The sequence below is a fragment of the Engystomops pustulosus genome, chromosome 2, assembly GCF_040894005.1.
Source record: "Engystomops pustulosus chromosome 2, aEngPut4.maternal, whole genome shotgun sequence".
NCBI classification, from domain to species: domain Eukaryota; kingdom Metazoa; phylum Chordata; class Amphibia; order Anura; family Leptodactylidae; genus Engystomops; species Engystomops pustulosus.
The window spans coordinates 45266049-45293341 of record NC_092412.1 but is presented as its reverse complement, the minus strand read 5'-3'; the positions used below and the strand labels follow the sequence as shown (position 1 = coordinate 45293341).

Here is a 27293-nt window from a genome sequence, read left to right as displayed (position 1 = left end):
TATCTCTATCTATCTCATATCTATCTATCTATCTATCTATCTATCTATCTATCTATCTATCTATCTATCTATTTATCTGTCTGTCTGTCTATCTATTTATATCTATCTCATATCTATCTATCATATCTATCTGTCTATCTCATATCAATCAATCTATCTCTTATCTATCTCTCATAATTTCATATCTATCTAGTAAATGGAATTCCAGAGTAACACAGCCTAGTGTGTGGGTGCAGAGCCATAGACCCCATTACAGTAATAAATCCAATGAAAAGGCAGTATTCAGAAGTGTGTTTCTAGTAGCACCTAGGAAAATGGTTTTGGTGTCATAATAAAGATAAGAATCTAATGTTATAGATGTTGAGGTTTTGTGAGCTACAGAACCAGAGATACAAACATAGAAATATAAAATGTATGTAAAGACCCAATTCCCAGCCTTTCTTTAACTGCCAGTATCCCCGATTCTGTATCTTATAGAACTATAACCCTGATGGGATCTGAAAGTTTTCTAGTTTTACAAGATAGAAGATAAGGGCATAGTAGTGACATTCCCCCTGCAGCCTCTAAATGTGACTCGTAGAACCACGAGATGCTGGAGGAATGGTCCCGTTTTGTTGGAGGCGCTGCTGTCGGAGTGGAATGAGTGTGTACACTCGATAGAATGTAAAACTTCTTTATTTGTTGAGAGACACTACGCGTTTCGGCCCCGGACCGGGGCCTTCGTCAGGTGCAGTAATATATATACATTTCCAAAGAACAATAGGCATTTAAATACATGAACGGTTGACGTCACTGATGACGTGGTCGGAAGTGACGTGAACCCCGTTAATAAAGATTGATTGTAAAACGGGAAAAACAAAAAAAAAAAAAAAAAAGGGTTTTTCTCTTTCTTTTTCTTTCCTCCCTTCTTTATATAATAACGATAAAAAAGGATTTATATATAAAAACAGATTAATTTCTTCATAAAAGATTAAGAACATCATTGTGTGTTACCTCGAGGCATAAATGATGAGGTATGTAAAAGGACCTGAACTTGTGGCGCACGGGAATGTGGCGCACGGAGGGAGAGACGGTGTGGGTGGGATGCACCTCTGGGTGTGGAAGGACAGAGGGATCGTTGGATGTATATATGTGTATATATTTGAAAATGAAAGAGACCCACCTGGACAGTAGTAGCGTGTGGAGGTAAGTGACTAAAGTGGACTCTATGGGTTGTGAGGGGGAAAAAAGGATGTTTGTGTGGGAAGAATAATTCTATGAAATGATTATACATATTCAATGACTTCATTTAGTCCATCTGGTTGGAGACTTTTAATCTTATAGATCCAGAACGATTCTCTTTTATTAAGTCTTTCATGTCTGTTGTTTAAGTCTTCTGCGATCTGTTCTATCCCTATAAGTTTTAATTGGTGAAAATTTTTATTATGTACTAGGGTAAGGTGTTTAGATAAACTTTGTTGCAAAAAACCTGACTTGGTTTTTGAGCGATGGCCATTCATGCGCATCCTTAGAGATTGAACGGTGCGACCTACATAGTACCGAGTACCGGCGAAACACATCCTTGTAAACAACACATCACCTGTGATTCATCATACGTGGTGTACCTGATCACGTGTAAATGCGGTCTCCAGTATGTAGGTCGCACCGTTCAATCTCTAAGGATGCGCATGAATGGCCATCGCTCAAAAACCAAGTCAGGTTTTTTGCAACAAAGTTTATCTAAACACCTTACCCTAGTACATAATAAAAATTTTCACCAATTAAAACTTATAGGGATAGAACAGATCGCAGAAGACTTAAACAACAGACATGAAAGACTTAATAAAAGAGAATCGTTCTGGATCTATAAGATTAAAAGTCTCCAACCAGATGGACTAAATGAAGTCATTGAATATGTATAATCATTTCATAGAATTATTCTTCCCACACAAACATCCTTTTTTCCCCCTCACAACCCATAGAGTCCACTTTAGTCACTTACCTCCACACGCTACTACTGTCCAGGTGGGTCTCTTTCATTTTCAAATATATACACATATATACATCCAACGATCCCTCTGTCCTTCCACACCCAGAGGTGCATCCCACCCACACCGTCTCTCCCTCCGTGCGCCACATTCCCGTGCGCCACAAGTTCAGGTCCTTTTACATACCTCATCATTTATGCCTCGAGGTAACACACAATGATGTTCTTAATCTTTTATGAAGAAATTAATCTGTTTTTATATATAAATCCTTTTTTATCGTTATTATATAAAGAAGGGAGGAAAGAAAAAGAAAGAGAAAAACCCTTTTTTTTTTTTTTTTTTTTTTTTCCCGTTTTACAATCAATCTTTATTAACGGGGTTCACGTCACTTCCGACCACGTCATCAGTGACGTCAACCGTTCATGTATTTAAATGCCTATTGTTCTTTGGAAATGTATATATATTACTGCACCTGACGAAGGCCCCGGTCCGGGGCCGAAACGCGTAGTGTCTCTCAACAAATAAAGAAGTTTTACATTCTATCGAGTGTACACACTCATTCCACTCCGACAGCAGCGCCTCCAACAAAACGGGACCATTCCTCCAGCATCTCGTGGTTCTACGCTTCCTCCGCCGAGTCCGACATCTGCTATATGCCCGGACCTGACCATCCCGTTGGCAGCAGCTCTCACGTGCGATACACACGCTATAATCGATCACTCCACAAGGTGAGAACCTGACTTTTCTACCTTATATATGGTTTTTAGAAATACACTTGAATCTCTCGCCATTCTTGTCTCCCGCACCGTGGTGAACTGGTACACTACGTGCACCAACCCATAGCATTTTTCGTCTAAATGTGACTCGCCACGCATAACTTTGGAGGAGATTTTTTTATAGGTAAACGGGTGAAATTTCAAATGATGAGGGAATTCTAGAAATGACATTTCATCTGCTACACAAGGTGCTAGTTTAGTGGGGTAAAAGGTGGTGCCAGATTTGGTACAATTACTAAAAACAGTGCGAACTTTACCATGTGCAGTGTGCGTGTGTAGTGTGCAGGGTGCACCAGATTCCTGATTTGTGGCGCCCGTTCTTCATGAATCTGGCGACCCCAGCATTGCTCCGATAGAGAAAAACACTGTTTGTGGTGCACCTTTAACATGTGGCGTGCGACACACTTCTGTTGGACTTTTTTGGCGCACGGACCGTCTGTGCACTGGAAGGCCCATTTCAATGGCGAAATTTGTGTCGTGTGAAGAAAGTCCGACAGGAAACTGCAGCAGGGCCCTTAGTAAATGTGCCCCAATATCTTAGGATTTTAAAGGCATTATTAATATTACAGACTGTCCAGGACATTCCAGTTACTCCATTACACCTACCCTAATTCTGGTACCTATATAGCAGCTGCTGGTATCCTCTGGTCAGGAGGTTGTAGAGAGGTTACAGAGGTCAGTGGTGCCCAAAACTGTTTCCGATGTTGAGAATAATTTTATTGTTCTTTAATTAAATTATTTTGGCAGGAGAACATCCTTAAGCCCCCGTGTTTTGACATCTAACACCTACTTTGGCACAAAAGTGGCTGTTTTTCCAAGGAAAAGGTGGATTCGTGGCCAAGAAGAGGAAAAAAATGTTATAAATATTGATACACTACTACCGCGGCGTGGGCGGTCTGGGGCAGAATTTGGGCAGGAGGATAAATACAATGGGAATTTTATTATTGAATTTTATTTTTAGTTTTCTGCTTTTTTGCGACTATTCACAATTGTGTTTCAGTGCCTATTTTGCATTTTCTGCAACACTTTCACCCATATGTGCACCATTCATCCTATGCACATGTATCTAAAAATATATATCTAAAAAATATCTAAAAATGTATCTAAAAAATATCTAAAGCTGATCCATAAGTTGTAACTATGGTTTACAGGGAACCTGTCACCAGGTTTTATCCCACTATACTACTAGTCCCCTCCGGTAAGGTAAATTCCCACTTTTATAAGAAATCTCTTAAGTTTACCTATAAAAAATATCCTGTAAAGTCAGGCAAATCTGACTCTTCACATCCCATTTTCACATGAGATGAGTCAAGTTTAGTGGTTGCAGAGGTTGTGTCACTTCAGAAGCCCATTTTGATGCCTCCTCGGGTTGTGAGCTTGTGATATTTCTTCTGTTTTTTTTTTCAACTGCGACTAATTTAGAACTCATGCATACTAACATCACAAATGCATGCTGGGAAAAAGAAGGAATCATTATTTTTCTCTTCGACACATCATAGTGATGAATCACCTGAGATAAATAAGACGCAAATTAGGTATAAAAAAAAAACAGATGCAATTAGACACAAAAATGATACATGTTGCCCGATGTTTTTGTCAAATAAAGATTATTCGTTTTGTATGTTATGAAATTTGTAACCATATTTTTTAGTATAAATGATTATCATAATATAGGATCTCTGCTTGCTGTCATCTATTAGTGACCTACATTATTTATCTCTTGGGTCATGGTCATATAATGGATGCACAGGTTGATGATTGTTACCTAATAGGTATCTGTTTAGTGAACAAACCACACACCACAGTGTTCATCATATGACCAGGACAACGTTACCACATTGTTTGGGCTCAGGCTTTAGACAAAAGGTGACCTATAAAGAAGTACAGAGTTTTAAGTATTACCTCTTTCTAAGAAGTATGTTTTATAGTGTAAAAAAATAGAATTTGTTTCATTGATGGATAGAATACAATAAAAAAAATTTAGCCCTGCAATTTACAAAAAAGAAACATGCGGTAAAGGCTGGAGGAAGGATCATATTTTAATATGATCGTTCCTTAAACCCCTTAAGGAGGCAGGGTTTTTTGTTTTTGCTCATTTCTCGCTCTCCACCTTCAAAAATTTTACTTCTCAGTGACGTTATTTATTATTCCATGCGGTGTACTGGGGAGCTGGAAAAAAAAATTCCATATGTGGCCTCTGTATAGATTTCCGGTGGCATGGGTGCAGTTGCCAGGTGCATTGTTTACCAAGCTGAGTTCTACTCCAGGTCTGGCCTGGGGTAGAACTGCACTTTAGCCTGCACCCAAACCTGGTGCAGGATAAAGCTAGTGCCAACTGCACACCCCAACACTGGCCCCTCCTCACCCAACCGGCAAAGATGGCGGAGACGTTGGAATTTCCTGCTTTGTGCCGGGAACTGCAACCAAATTGCGGCTTTTATGCCTAAAATTCCCCATATATATAGATAGTTAGAAATGGAAAAGTCCAGAGCAGCACAGCGAATTGGATGTGGGTGCCAAGCCGTAAAACCCTGAGCCAGGGTCACATGTAGCAAATCCAATCCAAGTGAGTTGAAATACAAGGACGCATCTTTATTCCATTGCAACGTTTCAGTGAGTGGTCGCCTTTTTCAAGCATGGTTGAAAAAGGTGATCATTGACCAGAATGGAATAAAAATACACCCTTGTCTTTGATGCCACTTTGGATTAGATGGATAGATACAATAGGTACGGAATTATATACAGACCCCTTTAAATTTTTCACTCTTTGTTTCATTGCAACCAATTGATAAGATCAAAAAAGTAAATTCCTGAGTTTTTTTGTTCACAAATGTACACTCTACATCCCATATTGACATAATAAAAAAAGAAATGTAGATATTCCCGCTAATTTATTAAACAAGAAAATTTGAAATATCACATGGTCAGAAGTATTCAGCTTGTTTGCCGTGGCACTGAAATTGAACTGACATTCAGTCCATTTCCTACTCCTCCATTGGAGTCCAGCTGTGTTTAATAAAACTGATTTGACTTGATTAGGAAAGGAACACACCTGTCTGATAAGAACTCACAGCTCACAGTGCATGTCAGAGCACATGAGAATTATGAGGTCTAAGGGCTCATTCAGACGCCCTGTGTGGATGTTTATGCGGCCACAAATTTGCAACTGCATATACGTCCCAATAGACGGCAATGGCGGCACGGCTGTGGTACAGTGGATTTGCGCCGTACACTTGGAAAAGATAGAGCATGCTCTATCTTTCCGCGTGTCTGCGGCCGTGCACCGCTATTTTCTATGGAAGCTGGAGGGGTCACCTCCTTCTCCTCTCCAGCGCACGGCAGTATGCCCACTCGGCGGGCATACCGCCGTGTGAATGTACCCTAAGCAAGAGAATCTGGCCCAGGTTACAAAGGAATTTCTGCAGCACTCAAGGTTCCTAAGAGCACCGTGGCAGTACAGTATGGCAGTATATGGGGATTTTCCTCCTCATTCATTATAATGTGCAAATTGCACATTGTAATGAAATGGTTAAAACGAGACAGCTTTGGGTCTTCGAACTTTGCTAGCACCAATCGCAGGTGTTACCAGTAAGTCTTTGCTGCAATATGCAGCAAAGACCTACAGGCTGTGGAGAGGGCTCAGCCCGTGAGTCCTCTCCATGCGCCCGCACCCGACATCCAAGAGTGTATAAGAGAACATAAACGCACTTCACAGGAGGGGTCAGAGCCGGCTATACCTGCTAAGGAGGCTGAGGGCATTCGGAGTGCGGGGGGCTCTTCTTAAGACCTTCTTCAACTCTGTAGTGGCACCAGCCTTCTTCTTTGGCATAGTCTGTTGGGGAAGCAGCATCTCAGCTAGGGAGAGGAGCAGACTGGACAAACTGATTAGGAAAGCCAGCTCTGTCCTGGGGGGTCCTGGTGACACAGTGCAGGTGGTAGCTGAGAGGAGGACACTGTGTAAGTTGAAGTCTATTCTGGAGAATAGCTCCCATCCCTTGCATGAGACTGTGGTGGCATTGGGGAGCACCTTCAGTGACCGACTGCTTCACCCCAAATGTGAAAGGGAGCGTTATCGTAAGTCATTCCTCCCCGCTGCCATCAGGCTGTTCAACAAACAAGGCCCAAACAGAAGTAACCTGCGCCCCCCACCTAACCAGTCCCTGCAGGTCCCATCCACAGACTAAACATCAAACTGCCGTTCATTGCTTGTCTCTTTTTTGTCTTTTTATCCCCCTTTTCTTTTTGTTCATTTATCCCTAATATTATTGTTGTCATAGTTTGTACTTCACTCTCTGTACCCTCTCTGCTGCTGTAACGCTGTGAATTTCCCCACTGTGGGACTAATAAAGGATTATCTTATCTTATCTTATATTATTGAGGAAAAAAAAGAACTTTTTGATCTTATCACTTGGCTGCAATGAAACAAAAAAATTGAAATATTTAAAGGGGTCTAAATATTTTCATACCCTATCTAGCTATTAGAAACTTAGAGGTTGGAAATATTCATACGCTGGCGCTCGTGTCTAAAGGCCATGCCTCCTACCCGTCTCGGCAGATACATAAAGAGTCACCATGATCTTGATGTTTTCAGTGGCTGGTTGTTCTGCTGGGTAAAACTACACCAGGTCTGACCTGACTTAGTTTTGCCTACGAACCTGCTAAGATATGTTTCCACGTGTTTAGAAAGTAAGCGTCTCTCCCACGTGCCCGCCACTGCCCCCCCTTGCCACCGCCATGCCCACATGCACTTGCAGTGCATAAGAAATTGTGGTTATTCCAGTGCTTTTACACCAGAAAACTGTCATAGAAGCACTGATAAATCTCCCACGTATAGCTAAATACATGATTGGATAGAAACATTATAGATACATATCAGATAAATTATGGAGAATTATTAAGATCAATACAGAGCAGTGACGCAGGTTATGGAGGGTGAGCCGGTCACATTATATCGGCCGCTCACCTGCCAGCTATATCCTGCAGAATACCTAAACAATGACTAAGTGACTAGTCTAGCAGCCCTGGCATTCCTCTACTGTCTCTTCACTTGTGTCTCTTTATTACACAATTTTATTTTGTCTTCACTGAACCGCTCCTTAACCATATACCATAACGTGACGTCTTCACATAGGCCATAGCAGACATTCCTCTCCGTCTACATCACTACTCAGAATAGCAATGTTTCCGATAAGAATTAGCAAAGTGTAGAAGGAGTAGTATTTGTTGTAGAATTTAGCGGTGTATTGTTTCCTGCATTACTTTCCAATATGGCTCCTGATACCGCATTGTATAGCTGCAGCTTTGTGATATGTCATATCAGATAACTAAGTAAATTGGAAGGTCAATATCTATGCATCTGGAGAGGATACACAAAGAGAGGGGGCTTCCCATGGCACAGCTGAGTGATACAGAAGATTTTTCACGTCATTCAAGCAATAAATAGAAAAATCAAGTGATTAATGGGGCCACTTATAGCAACTTTAAGAACCTAGTATACTCACCCTGGTAAAGTTTGACAGCAGGACTAAGGACTTCCTGTGATGTCTGGTGGCTTCTGGCAGATAGAGGCCAGGCAGCTATAAACGTCTGCATTACCTCTTCATGATAACCAGGTTTTACATTTTTTTTAATCATTTTTGAAACTTTTGCTTACTAATTTTTAGACCCTCTAGGGCAGTGGTGGCGAACCTATGGCACTGGTGCCGGAGGCGGCATTCGGAGCCCTCTCTGTGGGCACCCAGGTCATCACCCCAGCATGAACTTCACCAGACAAGACTCAAAGAATCTTCCTGCAGAATCTTCCTACAATGATAGGCAAATTTTCCCTCCTCCTTTCAACTGTGGCACTTTGCAATAAATAAGTGGTTTTTGGTTGAAGTTTGGGCACTCAGGCTCTAAAAGGTTTGCCATCACTGCTCTAGGGTCTGATCCTTCCTACCATATGGCATCTTTACACTGTATTCATTACAATGAGCCACTGGCTCATTGTAACGAATCAGCAGAATCCAGATAGCCTCCAGTCTGCCAAAGACCCGAGGCTGACATGGCAACCTCAATGACGTTCGGGGGAGCGGCGATCGGAACCAAGATGGGGACGCTGTCTTTTAAATGCCTCCATCGGCTTTGCGGGTATTAGTGGTGGGTGCTTGCTGCATTATGTATGTATGAAAAGGGCTCAGCCCGTGAGTCCTCTTAACAAAACCCCCGCACACGGAGCGTGAAGGGGTTAAAGTCATATTTTTGAGTACGTAAATATTCACATAAAGTGGAAGAGCCTATCATAATAATGATCATAATGAGACCCTGAATATACTGCCACATACACAAAATGGTGAGGAAGAACATGGACACATTGGGGGGATTTGTCACAGCTTGTTTGCCTGAGAACAGGCGTCAATCCTTAATTTAGTAACAATTCCTCGGACAGAACAGGTTCATTTCCGCCCTCTACACCGCTTTGGCGGGGAGCGGCTGGTACTGAGCCAAGCAGTGGGTCAGACCTGGCCGGAGCCTCCTAGGAGATCCGGTGAGTGCCTGGGCATATGTTAGCGCTTGAGCCCTTGATAAATGTGCCCCATAAGCTCTAATACACAAAAAGATGGCAATTTTTTAAATGCAATGTATCACCAGTTTTCTTTTTAAACTAATTAATACAAGATTATTTTCTGTAGATTTTCATCACATGACCAGGGACTGGTTTATATCCACAGGAAGTAAACAATGGAGCTTCCTGTTCATTGCAGGGGTCTAGAAAACTGTGACGAATCGATACAGAAAGTATATTGGGAATTGATATAACTTTTCTTTACACAAACAATATGAATCATTTTCTGAAAGTGCACAACCCCATTGAGGTGATATCCCTTTTAAATTTTGTAGCGGTTTTATCAGTAGAGATATTAGAGGCACACTTTATCTATCCACACTCTTGGCTCGGTTCCCGTTGACAAGTTTGGTGCCCTAGTACACACTGATGTCACCGGCTAGAAATTTTATGTGAATGAAAAGGGATCAATGTTCTTCTCTAGTCCTTCCCAAAGCTAAACATTTGTACAATGTTGTAAGTGTCTTCTTTTCATGATGCTACACAAATAGAGATGACAGAATGTCTATTAATGCTGTATAGTCTCTGCACGTCTGGCGGCTTTGGGTGTGATGTGTATCTGTCAGCGGCAAACTGCGGATTCTTAGAGGATTTGGGGGAATAACTATGGTAATTTGTAAGAGAATGCAAAAATTTGGTAAGAAACAATCTAATGAAGCCCAAATTATAATTAACCGTAAAACCATGTTTTGAAGGACAGCTTTTAAATCCGATTTTGAGGAGGCAAAAAGCTGAGGCCACATTCACACATTGGGGCACATTTAGTTACGTTTCCACTGGAGTTTACCGAAAGTGCATTGTCCGTGTATAATGCACTGTGCCACGTTTCACTAAGATTGTGCACCCGATATCTTGCATGTGTCGCTTCCCCGCTCAGGTCAGGTTCACCATCTTTTTAGTGGTGCTTGTTAGGGCTTGAGCTTGCAACACAATTTGAAAGTTAAATCCTGCACTCAGTCCGACAGCACGCCCCCAATATGTGTCGCATGGGAGCTAGCGCAGCTGCGCCACAAAAGGATCGCGTGTGGCAAAATCCCACCACAGACACTTCTTAAATAACTGTGCAAGCCAGGTAATCCCCGAAAAAGGGGCAAAGTCCGACGAAAGTGAGCAGCACAACCCTTATTAAATAAGCCCCATTGAGTTTGAATTGAATTTAGAAACAGGAACAGTTACTCCCGCTCAAAATTGGCGTTTGAACTGAACGCCTGTGAACGGGAACGCAGTGTGGGAACGTGGCCTCAGGCATTAACATTTAGCTGTTTTGTCAATGAACTATATCCTACAGTTTCTGCTCCATCGACTAAGACGGACACCTGCTAATTTGGGAGGGGGGTTCTTTACAGCAGTCCCCTTGCTTCACAGACAAGACAGACAGGATTGCAATAGAAGATTCTTCTCCTGTTGCAGGTATTAAAATAAAAAACTTGTTACTTACCTCCCCTCTTATCACTGCAGCACTCACACTTTCTCTTCTCTCAGGCTCTGGTTGTGACCCAGAGGAGGGAGCAGGGCCAGCTGAAGGGAGGAGCTGCCTCTTCAAATGATTTATTCAAATCCCGCCTCCTCACACCCAATGCTTTGGCTGCTCTGCATGCAGCTCTAATGTATGGGACCAGAAGGAGGTGGGGGAGAGAGGGTCAGCTCTGGACAATCTCTCATCCACCCGGGACAGAAGAGAAAAACCGTGACTGTACCGATGAATCTGGGACAATTGAGAGCTATGACTTAGGCTGCATGTAAAGGCCTTAGTTGTGAGCCCTACCCATACTACCCTTGTTGCCCATTGACAAATTATTTAAATACCATATTGCCGATTTTGCAGAAAAGAGTTTAAACCTCTTATCATGACTAGATGCATCATGCACCAGTCATGATACTCCCACCATCCGTGCATAATGTGTCTGATATACTAATAGGCTCTTGGTATATCGTGTGTCCGGATAAATTCTGTGACATAGCTCTGCCTCCTTCCCACCCCAAGGCTTGGGGGTGGTATAGGAGAATAAAAAGGGGGTATTCCTGCCACACATCCAGGAATTGCTACTTTTTCATGGCTTGTACAAGACATAATACCATTGATTCACATACCTCCCAAACGTCCCGGATCCAGCGGGACATTCCCGTATTTCGGGCTCTGTTCTGTTGTCCGTACGCAGATTTGGACGAATTGCAATGGTGATACAGAGAGGGCATAATAAGAAAGGGGAACAATGGGGACAATGTAAGGGGAGATGGAGCAGAGAAAGGACCACAATAAGATGGAAGGGGGAATGGGGAATTTTACAGGGTGAGAATATACAGTGTAAGGGCCCTTAATCTTGGTATTATACTGTGTGGGCATAATAGGGGGGGTGGGATAAGGGACGGGTTCAAGGGGTGTGGTCTATTATGGGAGGTATAGATTCAGATTCTGTCTCTTGTCTATGTGCTTAGAGCAGCAGTAAAGCATATTACCAATTGCTGTTGATTGATTTCTCTATAACGTCTTTGAGCAGAATTGCTTGTGTTGTCCCAACCGCACTTGAAGGAGAATAGGTTTTATGGAAACTTTTTTTACTGTTCTACATTTCCCGCCTTTGTTTCCTGACAATGCTGCTCTGTATAACCCGGCTGTCTTCCTTCCTTTGATACTTTTTATTATTCCAATACTAGTTTTACCAATCCCAGTATTTGCTATAGACCTACAGAGCGAGCTACTAGAAAGGTAGTAAATGTAATCTAAAGGTCATCCATTGTATAATAATGCGCACATTATAAAATGTAGAAGAAATAATAGACTGTTCATCACGTTTTTATGATGCAATAAAGATGTGTTTTTATTAACAAGACAGTGCATCAAAAATGGACATTTGGGCCCACCGGGCCTTTGTCAAGTGTATGGAACATATACTGCTGCTGCATTCCAATGTTCCCAGTGGGCCGTTACAGGCGGTCCCCTACTTAAGAACACTCGACTTACATACGACCCCTAGTTACAGACAGACCTCTGGATATTGGTAATTTATTGTACTTTAGTCCTAGGCTACAATGATCAGCTGTAACAGGTATCACAGGTATCTGTAATGAAGCTTTAGTGTTAATATTGATTCTTATGACAACCCAACATTTTTAAAATCCAATTGTCACAGAGACCAAAAAAGTTCTGGCTGGGATTACAATGATAAAATATACAGTTCCGACTTACATACAAATTCAACTTAAGAACAAATCTACAGACCTTATCTTGTATGTAACCCGGGGACTGCCTGTATTTCTTTGATATTATTGGGGCTGGATCCCGAGACTGTTATATTGATGTGCCCCTTTTACTTAAAAATTGAATAAGAAAAGTATGTGAACCTTTGCTTTTCCATTTAAGATGCCTGACATTTTTGTAAAATTAAACCCTGCAGGCAGATAAGAGACCCTACATTAAAAAGTTCATTGTCAAGTTCATCAAATGGTTCATTGTCAAGAAAAATAAAATAATTAAAGGGGTTCTCCAGTCATAGCAAGTTAGCCCCATCCACAGGACCTAATTTTGCTGATCAGATCGCAAGAAGGGGGGTCCCGTTGTATCCCTTTCGTAGTTCGAGATGAAGAGATGCATGACCGGCTGCTCTATTCATCTCTATGGCGCTGATGAGGATTGCAGAGTGCGGCTCTTGGCTATTTGCATTAGCGCCATAGAGATGAATGGAGCAGCCGATGCATGTGTGATTGGCTGCTCCAGTTATCTCAGACGCAACCGGGGTACAACAAACCCCGGTTCTCGTGATCCATGGGGGTCCCATCACTGAGACCCCCACTGCTAAGCAAGTTAGGCCCTGACCTGTAGATAGTGCCTAACTTGCTATATCCAGAGAACCCTGTTAACATCAATTATTTTTAATATTTTAATTAAAGTGAATTTTACTAGCCCCCCTCAGGTTGGGTATGAGATATCCTTTCTCAAATTCCTTCTTATATCTTAAAACTCATCCATTTAATGTTTAAAAAAACATTACCAAAGGCATATACAAATGAGCTGAGAAGAGTCACTTTATCCCTGAGATGAGTCACTTTTAGAAGCGGGAAGAAGAGTGTCACTTCAGATGCCCATATATGGGGGTCTATAGGAAATAGAATGATTTTTTTTTAGTGGATATTGAATATAAATGGGTACCTTCTACACTCGCGAGTGTGATGCGATGAACTCGATTCACACTTGTTCGAGAGGGGACGGGTGAGGAGCCCCTCCATTTCTTTAGCCGGTCTTATGCCATGCCGGAGTTGCGGCCCAAGTATAGCATACGTTCATCTGCATGAAGCCTTAGGCCCCGTCTACACTCGCGAGTGTGATGCGATGAACTCACATCACACTCGCAACGCGTGCTGCCTGGATTGCACGGCCTGAACGCTGCAAACCAGAACTGAATTAAGCATGCCAGTTCAGTTCCAGTTTGCAGCGTTCGGGTCGTGCGATCCAGGCAGCACGCGTTGCGAGTGTGATGTGAGTTCATCGCATCACACTCGCGAGTGTAGACGGGGCCTAAGGCTTCATGCAGATGAACGTATGCTGTACTTGGGCCGCAACTCCGGCATGGCATAAGACCGGCTAAAGAAGTGGAGGGGCTCCTCACCCACCCCCTATCGAACAGGGAGCCATGCAACTGGGTCGTACATAAAGCGAAAGATAGAGCGTTTTTTCCCCGGTGCCGCACACAATGCACTTCTATGGTGGGCGTATGATAGCTGCTGTTCCTACGGAAAGCTTAAGGACGCCATAAACGTTTGCGTATTGAATAAGAATCATAATACATTTTTATTTCTATAGCGCCATCATATTCTGCAGCGCTGTACAGATCTCCAGAGAAAATAATAGGAACGAAGACCCTGCTCTCAAGAGCTTACAATCTATGAAAAAGTTAATAGTCACTTTTCCACCTCCTTTCTATACCCAGTCTTTTTCCAGTCTTGAACCTTGTATTTCTATTGATTTTGTAAATTCTAGAAGCAGGACTCGGGCTATGAGTCATTGCCAGCGACCTCTTCGCCTTTCTTCGTGTGACTGTTCTTTCTCAGATGTAATTATTATACAATTTATATCCTCAGGATCAGTGATGTGGTAGAAGTAATGTGAAAGTGAGCGGCTCACTAGATTACTAGCCATTGAACAGAAATGAGGTCTGTGGATAAGAGCTCATTGTCCTTTTAGTGATTGATAATGTATCAGATGTAGCTATCAGTGCGGTATTATTTATTGTATATGTATGATCACGTATTCAAGTGTAGTATGATAAGGAGTCTATGAACGTAGATTTACATCCAACCAGAGTATCGTCTGCGTTGGCAGTGTATGTCCTATATATCCTTCCTATATACAGGTGGTTCCCTACTTAAGAACCCCCGACTTACAGCCGACCTCTGGATGTTGGTAATTTACTGTACTTTAGTCCCAGGGTACAATAAACAGTTATAACAGTTATCAAAGATGTCTTTACCTTTATTGTTAATCCTGGTTCACATGATCATCCAATTGCAACAGAGACCCAAAACATTTTTTACTGGGGTTACAATGCTAAACTATACAGTTCCGACTTACATACAAATTCAACTTAAGAACAAACCTAAAGAACCTATCTTGTACGTAACCCGGGGACTGTTTGTACTTGTTTTCTTCCATACCGAATTGTATATAGGTCATAAATATGAAATCAGGGGAGGCCATGAGGCTGAGCACAAGCCATACACAGCTACTATCTTGGTGCACTTCCAGCTCATTGTTTAGGGTGCCGAGTGCCGGATCCCATCCGAACTAAAATGGGTGGCCCACTTTCAGCAAATAATCGATATTATTGGTGCAATGAAAAGTTATACAATTTTTCAGTATACTTTTTATATCCATTCCTCTCGGTTTTCTAGATCTCTGCTTGCTGTCCTTCTATGGGAAGTTTCATTGTTTACTTCCTGTGGATAAAACTGTAAAACTGGTCCCTTGTCATGTGATGTCACACAGGCGCACGGCCCTTGATATCCCTAAGGGTTCATTCACATGGTCGTCTGCGGGGACGTACATGTGGCCGCATATGCGTCCCCATAGACTGCAATGGCGGCATGGCGGCGGTACAGTGCCACACATGTGATGTCACACAGGTGCACGGCTCGTTATATCCCTGGTCATGTGATGTTACACAGGTGCACAGCTCTTTATAACACACAGCACCGATTACTCTCTGATATAACGAGCTGTGTATCTGTGTTACATCACATGACCAGGGACAGATTTCTATGCATTCCTATAGAATGACAGCAAGCAGAGATCTAAAAAAAGATGTGGAATTGATACACTAAGTATTTTGGAAAATTGTATAACTTTATATATGATTTTTTTGCTGATAGAGGACAAACCCTTTAACTAAGCATCTGTCAGCAGTATCAAAATCCCAGAAAACCCCTTGGAATTGTGTGCACCGCTACAGTTGCAGCTAGAGTGCCCATTAGCTAAAACCCAATGGCCCACATGTAACGCGCCAGTTTTCTTTACATGCAAACTGCTTGCACGTGTATTTATCTGCACCAGTTTTGTGTTGCGGCTGCACTATGTCCTACAAAACAGAAGAGAATGGGGCAGATTTACTTACCCGGTCCGTTCGCGATCCAGCGGCGCGTTCTCTGCGCTGGATTCGGGTCCGGCTGGGATTCATCAAAGCAGTTCCTCCGACGTCCACCAGGTGGCGCTGCTGCGCTGAAGTCCGCTGGAATGCCTCGAAATACACCGGCCTATCCAGGATGAAGGTGAGTGAAATTTTCGCGACACAAATTTTTTTTTAAATGCGGCGGTTTTTCGGAAATATTCGGGTAACACGTCGGGAAAACGCGAATCGGGCCCTTAGTAAATGACCCCCAATGTGCCCCTAGGGGGGCGTGTTACTGCTTAGTTGGAGTTTGCGCCGAATTTATTACTGACTGCGCCACCATTCTGCAACACAAAAAAATTGTGCACATGTCCCAAGCAGTGCACGGGGAGCCAGATTAATTAAAACCGCGCGCCACAATTCATCAATCTAGCACCCTCTGCACACTCCACAGGCAAACTGCACATAGCACATGAACAGCACATTTACGGCAAACCAGCTAGTGAGTCCACTCTCCAGTATATAACACGGGGGCTCTTGCCATTGCAGCTCCTATGTACCCCTTACCCACTACATATCTGGTCTGAGAAAGAAAAAGTTGCTGGTCCCCTTTTAGATTTTGCAGACTTAGTTGTCCAAAAATAATTGGCGGAGTGGGTTCCAAATAGGCACAAAGAATTATTTTCAGCGTGGACATTGCTCAGTCATCTGGTGACAGTGCTGATCACGAGCTCTTATTCAGGGCAGACGCTGAAAGTAGCCATCTAATGTTACCAGTCAGTGTCCGTGTAGTCAGCGAGGACACAGATAAGTCGTCTTGTAGTGTAGACCTAGCAGGTGCAACTTTACAATATACCGTTTGTTAGCTAGTTATATCCCCTCTGGGGAGGCAATTATATTTTTACTAATGGATAGACTATAAAATAAAAAAAAAATGAATCTATTAGTCTAGGTTTTACTAGTTTACTAGTCGACTAGATCTGGCTTATTGGCTTGGGAAACGCCAGCCCTGGACATGAAAAAGTGCCAGGGCCCAGAGCTTCTGGGGGGCCCATATAAGGCTGTACATAAGCAATGCATGGGGGTAAGGGGGGCTGTATCTAATAAATCCATAGGGTGTCAGGGGTCTTATATAAAAAAAAACATGAGGGGCTGTAAATAAAATAACCATGAGGGGGCTGTTCGATATGATAAACTAGGAAATATTTTAGGGAACAGGAAACTGTTTTAGTTTTTGAAGTTTTAATGCAACCACGTGAGTTCACTGCAAAGGGGCCTACTGAGGCTCTGTCCCCAGGGGCCTTTTGAAACCTGGAGCTGACCCTAGACTAGGGGTACATTTTTGCATTTCTAAGGGTGGTCATTTGGCTGTTCCTTCCAACCTCACACAAGGGCACGCTAGACTTGCCCAGGTGTTCATGTATAAGCAGTGGGCTGTCATCTCTTAAACTTATCACCTTTGAGAAGAGATTTATGGGAATGTTGAAATCCATTAGTAGAGAGTCGGGGTACCACATTAGACAAACAACAAGTCCCAACTCAATTTTGTTGTTTATCTGAGATTCATCTAATATCTGAGATTCATCTAATATCTATGACCACCTTTATTTTGTAGGTTTGTGGACATACCTCTAAGTGAATGTATTTTTTTCATTAAGTGTCTACAGAGGAAAAGACTAATCTTAGAAGAAGTTGTGGGAATCACCATCATCTATAGTTTCAGGAGGTGTTGATAGACATTGTCCTCTCATATGCACTCCAGCACCCCGATCAGTTCCTTGTTCTCCTTCACTAGCCCTGCTGTTAAGCGACTGCTCGGCTGGAAGCAAGGAGATGAGGAGGAAAAATGGGCAGAAAAAGCAGTGGATTCACTCGTGAAGAAGCTGAAGAAGAAGAAGGGTGCGATGGAGGAACTTGAGAAGGCACTGAGTTCACCAGGACAGCCAAGTAAATGTATCACTATCCCGCGTTCACTGGACGGGAGGCTGCAGGTGTCACATCGCAAGGGTCTTCCACATGTCATCTACTGCCGCGTCTGGAGGTGGCCCGATCTTCAGTCACATCATGAATTAAAACCACTTGAATGCTGCGAGTTTCCTTTTGGATCAAAACAGAAGGATGTATGCATAAATCCGTACCATTACCGCAGAGTGGAAACTCCAGGTAAAAAAATATTATATTTTTTTGTAATTTTGTCCATTCTTTAAACATGATCCAAGCTCCGCGATGAGGTTCTTCCATATTCATTGGTAGATCAAGCTCAAATTATAGAGAATAATGTTTTTTTCAGTAAAACGATTTTTGTTCAAATTAAGAAAACTAAAACCCAACATGAATGTTTGCATAATATGGTAAACACATGTGCAAACCTGAACTTTCTACTACCTGAGGCGAGCTATAGAATGGCGCCCGCTCCACCCCATCCAGGTTATTTTCTAGTAAGTGGGTTCTCCATGTAGTGACTCTCATCCATGCTGACATCTGGTGTGAGGAGACACTATTTTATATGTCAAGTTCTGATTTGTAGCCTCCCCCATCTTGCTGCAAGTAGTGCTGCCTGAAGCAAGAGGCTCAACTCACCTCATTGCTGGTGCACCCGTAGGTAGACAATACCAAATTCTGGTGAACCCCATTGACTATAATTGTATGAATAGGGTTTCACCATAGTGACATATATTTTGGTAGGTAATGCTTGTATGACTTTTTTGATGGAATCTGCAGAACAGAATCTCTTGACATTGATGAGATGGAAGCCTTAGCAGAGCCCCTTAATGCTGCAGATTCACAGGCTGTTACAATGAGCAAAACCTTTCTCCAAGGGCGTATCAGGAGTGGCAGAGACTCATAGCAGTCCCCCCCACCTCTCAGAATATATACATATTTGTATACTCACACATTTATGCACTTATGCTCATACATTTATGCAGTGATATATTCATTTATACACTTACACAGATCTCTCCCAGTAGCTGCTGACCCCATGGGGAAAGTACACGGCAGGAATTAGAGATGAGAGATCCCTAGTCCTATAATTCTGCTGTCAACCCCCTCTCTCCCGACTTTTCTTATCTGTGATGCCGATTCATGCTGTGTACTGTGGAGGATGTGCACTGTTATATACATATTATGCTGTATAATGGCGCACATACTCCATTCTTTAGTGTGTCAGGTCAGATGCTGGGGTGACCACTGTAGTTACGCCCCTGCATGGCTTCCCTTGCCCTGTTCTCTCCCTCCTCCTTATGTCTGTGTAATCTGGGGGACGGGGGAGTGCAGGGGAAGGAGAGACCTTCTCTGATCATTATAATAGCCTGTGAAGCTGTGAAGATTCACAATAATTCTTGTAATGTACATAATCCTGGTGTAGGAATATACAAATATGTTTTCCAGGGTGGGAAAATTATTCCTCCACTGCTTTCCAAAGATCAATGCCTGCCTTTCAGGAAGCCTAGTGACATAATGTGGGATGATATCCAAATCTAAAGGAATAGACTCCTGACTGTAGACAGTGCTGTTTCAACATCATTACATTTGGTTAGTAGACTATAGGGAACTGGTTTGGCTAGTTAAAAGGTCATAGGCATGCGTCAGCCATAGTTTTCCTTTTCCCACTCTCAAAAACTTATTTCCGTATTACTTACCCAGAATTCTCGGGGGAGCATGCATGGCCTTTATGACTCCTGTAAGCCTGTAAAGGCCATCTCCCTTGACCCAGGTTTAGGGGAATATACTTTGTAATATATTTATTGCCGAATAAAATGCTTGTATCTGCTTTCATTAGGCTGCTTTATTACTAGAAGGTGTATTCCCATTTGGGAATTCACATTTAATTAAATTAATCTGCCATATGTAAACATTTCTTCAATTGGATGTTCCTGTGTGAAGATTATTTTGAATAAATGTATCCATGTTAGAAACAAGACAGCTGTGCTTGGATACGACCACCTCCACACTCTGGCAGCAGTGGCCAGACATGTCCTATTGAGCCCTGCCTGACCTCCTTGCTTCAGCATTCATTACCGCAGGACCGCTGTGGGTCATGCACGGACATTTCATATCCCCAAATTTTTGTTTCTTTCTGCAATCACTCCAGCAGAGGTGGTCGTATCCATGAACACAGTTTTGTTTCTAAAGGACCATATGACTACATTTATGAGAAATTATCTTTACACAGATAAAATTATTTTTAATATTATCTAATTGAAAAAATGTATATATATAGAAGATGAATTAAATTGAATATGAATACCCCTTTAATGTTACGATAAAAGTCTATGTAGAAGAAGGGGGGGCTGATACGAGAGACAGATGCAAACTGCAGGTCCTTAGATCCCAAACTCTTCTGAATCTTCTGTATCTATTGAGCTAATTCCCTACCACATCTCACAGCGAGCTATTAAGTTATTCACTAGCTGGCAGCAGCCTCTCTCTCTCTCCTCCATAGACTTCTATGTTTATAGCTCATATGTAGATATGCTATTCATAAGAGGCTGAATTATGGAAACATTAGTTTTTTTATAGGATTTACTACAAGGTTCTTTATATTCAACTATACTTTTTACTTATAAAACCCATAATTTACAAAAAAAGACACATTGGCCTTCTTCTACAATGGAGCCTTTCAGACCTTTCCCATCCTTTCATTGTCATCTAGTTGAGAAGTTTTGGTGTTGATGATTGATGATACAGAACTTGTTGTGCTTCTGCTGTCCTGACGTGGGTTACCCACTTCTCTATAATGAATATTCTTCTTCTTTACTTTTAGTTCTTCCTCCTGTACTGGTTCCGAGGCATAGTGAATTCAACACTGACCTCAGTCTTCTCGCCAAGTTCCGAAATACATCCCTGAACAATGAACCACTGATGCCGCACAACGCGACCTTCCCTGAGTCCTTTCAGCAACCACTATGCACTCCGTTCCCTTCGTCACCCAACATCTTCCACCACTCACCAAACACTATAGGCTACCCCGATTCCCCCAGAAGTTCTTCTGAGCCAGGAAGCCCCTACCAGATCACAGGTGATCTATACATTCATATATATATATATATATATATATAAGCAGAGCCATTGCTTTCTGTCTCACCATACTTTGAATTTACAATATCTGTTTGCACCCCACAGATACCCCTCCACCACCGTACAACCCGCCCGAGGTTCATGGGAACCAAAACAGAAACTCTGGGGACTCAACGGATTGTCAACTAGTCTTACCAATAACAAACAGAGGTAGGTACTTCTAAGTGACAATAGTTAACCTGGTGTTTGCTGTTGTGTAGATAAGTGAATATAAACTAGCATTTAATGTGTAAGGTCACAGGCTCAATGTATTTATTCAGGTCACAGTATTCCTAAGTGCTTTATAATATTCCTAAAGGGATTTTCCAAGCTCAAAGGTATGCCAGGGCAAAGGGGAAATGAAAGAAATACAGGCAGTCCCCGGGTTACATACAGGATAGGCTCTGTAGGTTTGTTCTTAAGTTGAATTTGTATGTAAGTCAGAACGGTATATTTTATCATTGTAATCCCAGCCAAGATTTTTTTGGTCTCTGTGACAATTGGATTTTAAAAATGTTGGGTTGTCATAAGAATCAGGAATAACACTAAAGCTTCATTACAGACACCTGTGATAACTGTTACAGCTGTTTATTGTAGCCTAGGGCTAAAGTACAGTAAATTACCAACATCCAGAGGTCCGTTTGTAACTAGGGGTCATCTGTAAGCCGGGTGTTCTTAAGGAGGGTACAGTCTGTATACCCAGTCTGCTCCAGTTCCCCGTACCAACATCATGGCCCCTGTTCTCTCTGCTTATGAGCCCACTGAGGCCATTGAACGGGATCCTCTACACTTGTAGTCCGCCTGGCTGTAAACGGTTAAAATCATGGATCACACCACTGGAATGGAGAGACGGGGAGAACTATAGTTATTGTGTTTTCATTTTTCACTCTTCACCTTCAAAAGTCCATAATGTTTTTATTTTTCTGTGTAGGGCTTGTTTTCTGCGTAACATATTGTACTTCCAAGTGTCAGTATTTTATATTCCATGCCATGTAGAGGGAAAATGGAAAAAAATTCCAAATGCAGTGAAATTGGTAACAAAAACACATTTGCTTAATTTTATGTGGTCTCTGATTTTCATGATTTCACTGTGCGCTCCAAATGACACCAACCATTTATTCTTTGGGTCTGTACGTTCACAGCAATGCCAAATTTATATAGGTTTTATTACATTAAAAATAATTCAATCTTTTGTACAAAAAAGGACTTGTTTTAAAACATTCTGGGACAAATAACCTTTTCATCCTTTACGTCTTATGGAACTGTGTTAGGTGTCATTTTTTCAGGGACAAACGGACATTTTAATTACTATTATTTCCATGATGGTTTTAGTTTTTTTTTTATGTGTTTAAAAATGATGAAAAAGGGGCAGTTTTGACATTTGGACATGGGGCACATTGACTAAGGGTCCGTCAGACGCATTTCCGTTGGGTTACTCGAATTTTTTCGTTTTGCTGAATTGCCCCAGGTTTTTGGCGCACGTGATCAGATTGTGGTGCATAGGCGCCGGCTTTCATGCGACACAAATCAGGGGGCATGGCCGTCGGACAAACCGCGGAATTTAAAAATCAAATTGTGTCGCAAGATCAGCACTCACATGCACCAGGAAGAAGAATTTTTTATCTTCGGCGGACCTCAGCAGGGAAGCGACACATGCAGGAAATTGGACGCACAATCTAAGTGAATCGCGGCAGCTCCGAATCCTCGTTGGACATTCCGGATCGGCGGCGTCAACGGGACGGGTAAGTAAATGTCCCCCTATTTTTCATTACAGGGTTCACTGTTGGGAATAATCATATTCATAGATTAGGCATTTTGGGATGTGGCAATAACTAACATGTTTATGTTTGTTTATTTTTATTTCTGATTTTATTTTTTTAGGATTTTATTTTGATTTCTTTTATATTTTACAGTTTTCTAGACTATTTTCTAGGGTGCTTATCTAAGGGGTATAATCGCTCATACCATTATTGCATTATTACTGTATTGCAGTATTTGGGCATTTTATATAAGCCATTACAGATCCTACAAAATGACAGGATTGGGAGTCTATCATAGACTCCTGGCTGTCATAGCTATGGATCACACTCACTGGGGATCCGGACGAAGATGGCAGCATTTGCTTGTGGCATTTAATTGGTTCTCTCCTGCCTCTGGTGCCTGAGAGCCCTCTCCATACCTCCTTAACAATGCCATGAAAGAATATGGTCATTTAGAGGTTAATAACAATTGTCGAAATGAAAAATCTAGAGGTGGCAATGAATTTTTTCATGGTAAAGGATTTATGATGATGTAACAATGGGTGTGAAAACAGAGGAGACTGTATGTGGTACTGTGCTGATCCGGGTACTGCAGATCAGAACATATACCTGTAACAGTGCAGGCAGAGCTATGGACATAACACTGGCAGCTTCACCCTTCACATGCATTTCCATTTTTGAATCTTGCACAGATTTCCGTCCTGTGTGCTATGAAGAACCACTACACTGGTGTTCTGTTGCTTACTACGAGCTGAACAATCGTGTGGGGGAGACATTCCAGGCTTCGTCCCGCAGTGTTCTCATCGATGGGTTCACAGATCCCTCCAATAACAAGAATAGGTTTTGTTTAGGACTTCTATCCAATGTCAACCGGAACTCAACGATTGAAAACACCCGCCGGCACATCGGCAAAGGTAACCGCCTAGGCTTGTAGGACCCGGTTACTGAAACTAGTTCTTAGAATTTTCCCCATTATATTATAGAACCCCCCCCTCAGCTGACTGTCTCCTCTGTTAACTTTCAGGGGTCCATCTGTATTATGTTGGTGGCGAGGTTTATGCAGAGTGTCTAAGTGACAGCAGCATATTTGTACAAAGCCGAAACTGTAACTACCAGCATGGCTTCCACCCGGCAACTGTGTGCAAGATACCCAGCGGATGCAGCTTGAAGATATTCAATAACCAGCTGTTTGCTCAGCTGCTCTCTCAGTCGGTTAACCAAGGGTTTGAAGTGGTGTACGAGCTCACCAAAATGTGCACTATACGGATGAGCTTTGTCAAGGTAAGGACATTTAAGTAAATCCGCCATCAAAATCCATCATGATAAACCAGGGACACTTACTCATAGATCCAGGCACCGTGACTGTATTTGTTATCCATGGCCTCTACCTCCTTAAATCGACTTTTAAAAGTATTCTAATGAACCCGAAGGGCCTCTGGGGTGTTACCAGAGTCCCTACATGCTGCAGATTCAAAGGCTGTTACATTGTCTCAACCTTCCTCCTTCCCTCCACAACTGCACATTGTAACAGCCTGTGAATCTTCAGAATACAGAAGCTCTGGTAACACCCCAGTAGCCCTTCGGACTCATTAGCATAATTTTACTCATTAGCATAAGTTGATTTTAGAAGGAAGGAGGTCATGGATAAGTAATATAAGAATAATGGGCGGCACGGTGGCTGAGTGAGTAGCACTTCTGCCTTGCAGCACTGGGGTCCTGGGTTCGAATCCCACTCAGGTCAACATTTGCAAAGAGTTTGCGTGGGTTTCCTACGGGTACTCTGGTTTCCTCCCACACTCCAAAAAAACATACTGTTAGGCTGTTTAGATTGTGAGCCCCATAGGGACAGGGACCAATTTGACATGCTTTGTGCAGCGCTGCGTAATCTGTGTGCGCTATATAAATTAAGAATTTTTATTATTATATTACCACAGTCACTTCCTATTAGTAAGTGTTAAGTAAGTGTATTAGACAAATATACTTATTCATTACCTTACATTCCTGACACTGGAAAACGTCAGTGCTCATGCCAGCACCAATTTTGGGTGTTAATGGACCAAGGGGGAGGGGGCTGAGCCATAACTACTTATGATGGCATAATTGAGGATGTGTACTATAAGCCCCAGAATCCCTTGCATTCCTGCCTTCTTTACTTTCCTGTTGTGAAATTACCACAGTAGTAATTTTGAGATTTTGATCTAAAATGGATTCTTCATTTTTATCTTTATTTTATAAACATATAATAATATAACTGAATAGGCTGTGCCATAGAAAGAGGTCAGGCTAGGAATGCGAGGTTAGAGGGAGGGAGTTGATTTTGCTCTACCAAAAGTCTACATACGCTTGGTAGGACACTGGCTTGGAAGGGTAGAGTTATTTGATAATCTACCAGTAAAGGAAAACCATCATCAGATTATGACCTATAAACCCAATGATAGGTTCACACAGCTAACAATACAAATTTCACAACCTTGTATTTTGCTAAAAAATTGCCAGTTCTGTCGGATCAGGGAAACCTCCAGGGGTGTAACTTGAGGGAGAGGTTGCAGTCGCACCTGGGCCCAAGAGGTTTAAGGTGCCCTTATGATGTCACTTTCCCATATGAGAAGACTATTACTATACACCATACATTATAGTCGGGGCCCTGGCACAGTCTTAGCACTGGGGCCCATCAGCTTCTAGTTACGCCACCTCTCTGTTCCCGTATCCTCTCCCTTTTGATGGCGTAGTTGATAAATTCTCACACATAAATGATATATCTGGCCAATCACAGCCAAGCCTAATTGCTAGGGGCATAAAACTGCCTGATTGGCTGCTCTGCAACATGTCTGGGTTACGCAGAGCTGCCGAACCTAAAGTTCGGGTCCACTCATCTCCAGTCTCCACCCTTTGGACATTGTGAGTGAATACAAGTTGTGAGTTTTGGTTTGCCGTCCGTATGGGAGTCGTATATGTCTTGGACTAACTTCTGTTGCTTTACTCCTTAGGGTTGGGGAGCAGAGTATCACCGCCAAGACGTCACTAGCACTCCATGCTGGATTGAGATCCATCTCCACGGTCCATTGCAATGGCTGGACAAGGTCCTGACTCAGATGGGCTCCCCCCATAATCCCATCTCCTCCGTATCATAATACACTTATCCGAGCGCTATTGCAGGCAGTGGCTTAAAGAGTATCTTTCATTTTGTAAGAATTATTTGTAATGTAAATACCTATATTTCGGTCCATGTACTGTGGCTTTTTCTGTGTAATATAAGATACAAGCGCTGATGTACGTTGTATGAGTTCCCTATAGTCTACAGATGTAGTTCTGATAAGAAGCACTTCACCCCTATCTCACTTATTTCTAGGTTGTCTCTTACAGAAACTATTCAGACTTGATGCACTTAAAACACGGTACACCATTCAATGATTTTTTTTCTTATTTTTTTATACAAATATGTTCTCCGTTGATGACGTCACTCAGATCTGGTTTCAAGAATTATTTTTTTTTTTATATTTGTGTCTTGTGAATTTCATTAGAAGAGGAAAGAAAAAATCCAAAAAATATTTGAAAATGTTTTGCATTTCCTGTCGCATTCTATACATTGCATTGGAAGATGGTTGACATCTTTAGATGATTTGGTTTGTTACTCTTGCCATGCGTGATATCAGACGGCGGAGTAATTCATTATGGCAAATGGATGACTGTACAAATAAAGAAAAACAAATAAAAAAAAAAAAATCAACTCAAACCATTGTCTTTACCACACCTGGTGGGGACTGAAGGGTTTTGGCTCAATCATTTGCCCTGTGAGGCCACCCGTATCGCCAGAGATATATCAAGAGGCAACATCATGTGGTGGCGCTTGGGGCGTCTGCGCTTGCTGCATCTGCCCCATGGAGTTGTATCCATATTATTTTCAGCTTCTCCTAAATAGGTATGAGAACACAGCGCTGAGCCCAGATAACTACAAAGACACAGCATTGAGGATAATCTGCATGTGGGTCTGAGCCCAGATAATTATACGGACATGGTTCTAGGGAAACATAAGGTAATTATTAGGGCATAATACAGAGCCTCCAACCCGAACCTCCTGATACATCCATCAGACGCCATACCACCAATGCTACGCCAGTTACACCCCAAGCCACCATGCATAGCCCCTGCCATGCCCAGATGTTTTGGAGGGGGTGTAGATAGTCACAATCTTTGGTTGTCGAAGGCTTGAGAGAGCGCATTGTTACGGCCCCTCACCTGTGACGAGCACTGTACCCCATCCTGTAGCCTCTACAAATAAAACTTTGCAGCAAGATCTGGGGAGGGCCTCACTCTTTTTTTTCGTATTTGGACATTTTCGTGGATTCAATTTGGATGAGCTGTTACCTGATGTCATGTCCTATGCTGCGCTACCACTGAAAGTGACTCTATATGACGGTGTGTGCTGTGCCGGCTCACTTATCTTCTATAACAATTCCTGGTTGTGCAACAGAATTTGTGACTATTTCAGGGCTTGTAAACCCCAAAACTATCGTACAAGCTCTATCCCC

The 27293-nt window shown here is 42.3% G+C and overlaps 1 protein-coding gene across 2 annotated transcripts in view; it reads left to right on the top strand.

Annotated features, from left to right (window-relative positions):
- The window catches only part of SMAD9 (SMAD family member 9), a 28942-nt gene extending 1890 nt beyond the window's left edge, over positions 1–27052 (top strand). Inside the window, exons 2-7 of one of the 2 annotated variants that reach the window (XM_072134430.1) lie at positions 17605–18109; positions 20712–20966; positions 21071–21175; positions 23457–23678; positions 23789–24045; positions 25752–27052. In XM_072134430.1, coding sequence (XP_071990531.1) covers positions 17698–18109; positions 20712–20966; positions 21071–21175; positions 23457–23678; positions 23789–24045; positions 25752–25895 — 1395 coding nt within the window. In that variant the 5' untranslated portion in view covers positions 17605–17697 and the 3' untranslated portion in view covers positions 25896–27052. Of the gene's footprint in view, positions 1–17561; positions 18110–20711; positions 20967–21070; positions 21176–23456; positions 23679–23788; positions 24046–25751 lie in introns of both variants that reach the window. The other variant, XM_072134429.1, reaches the window with a different exon arrangement.
- Positions 27053–27293: the final 241 nt, after the last annotated feature.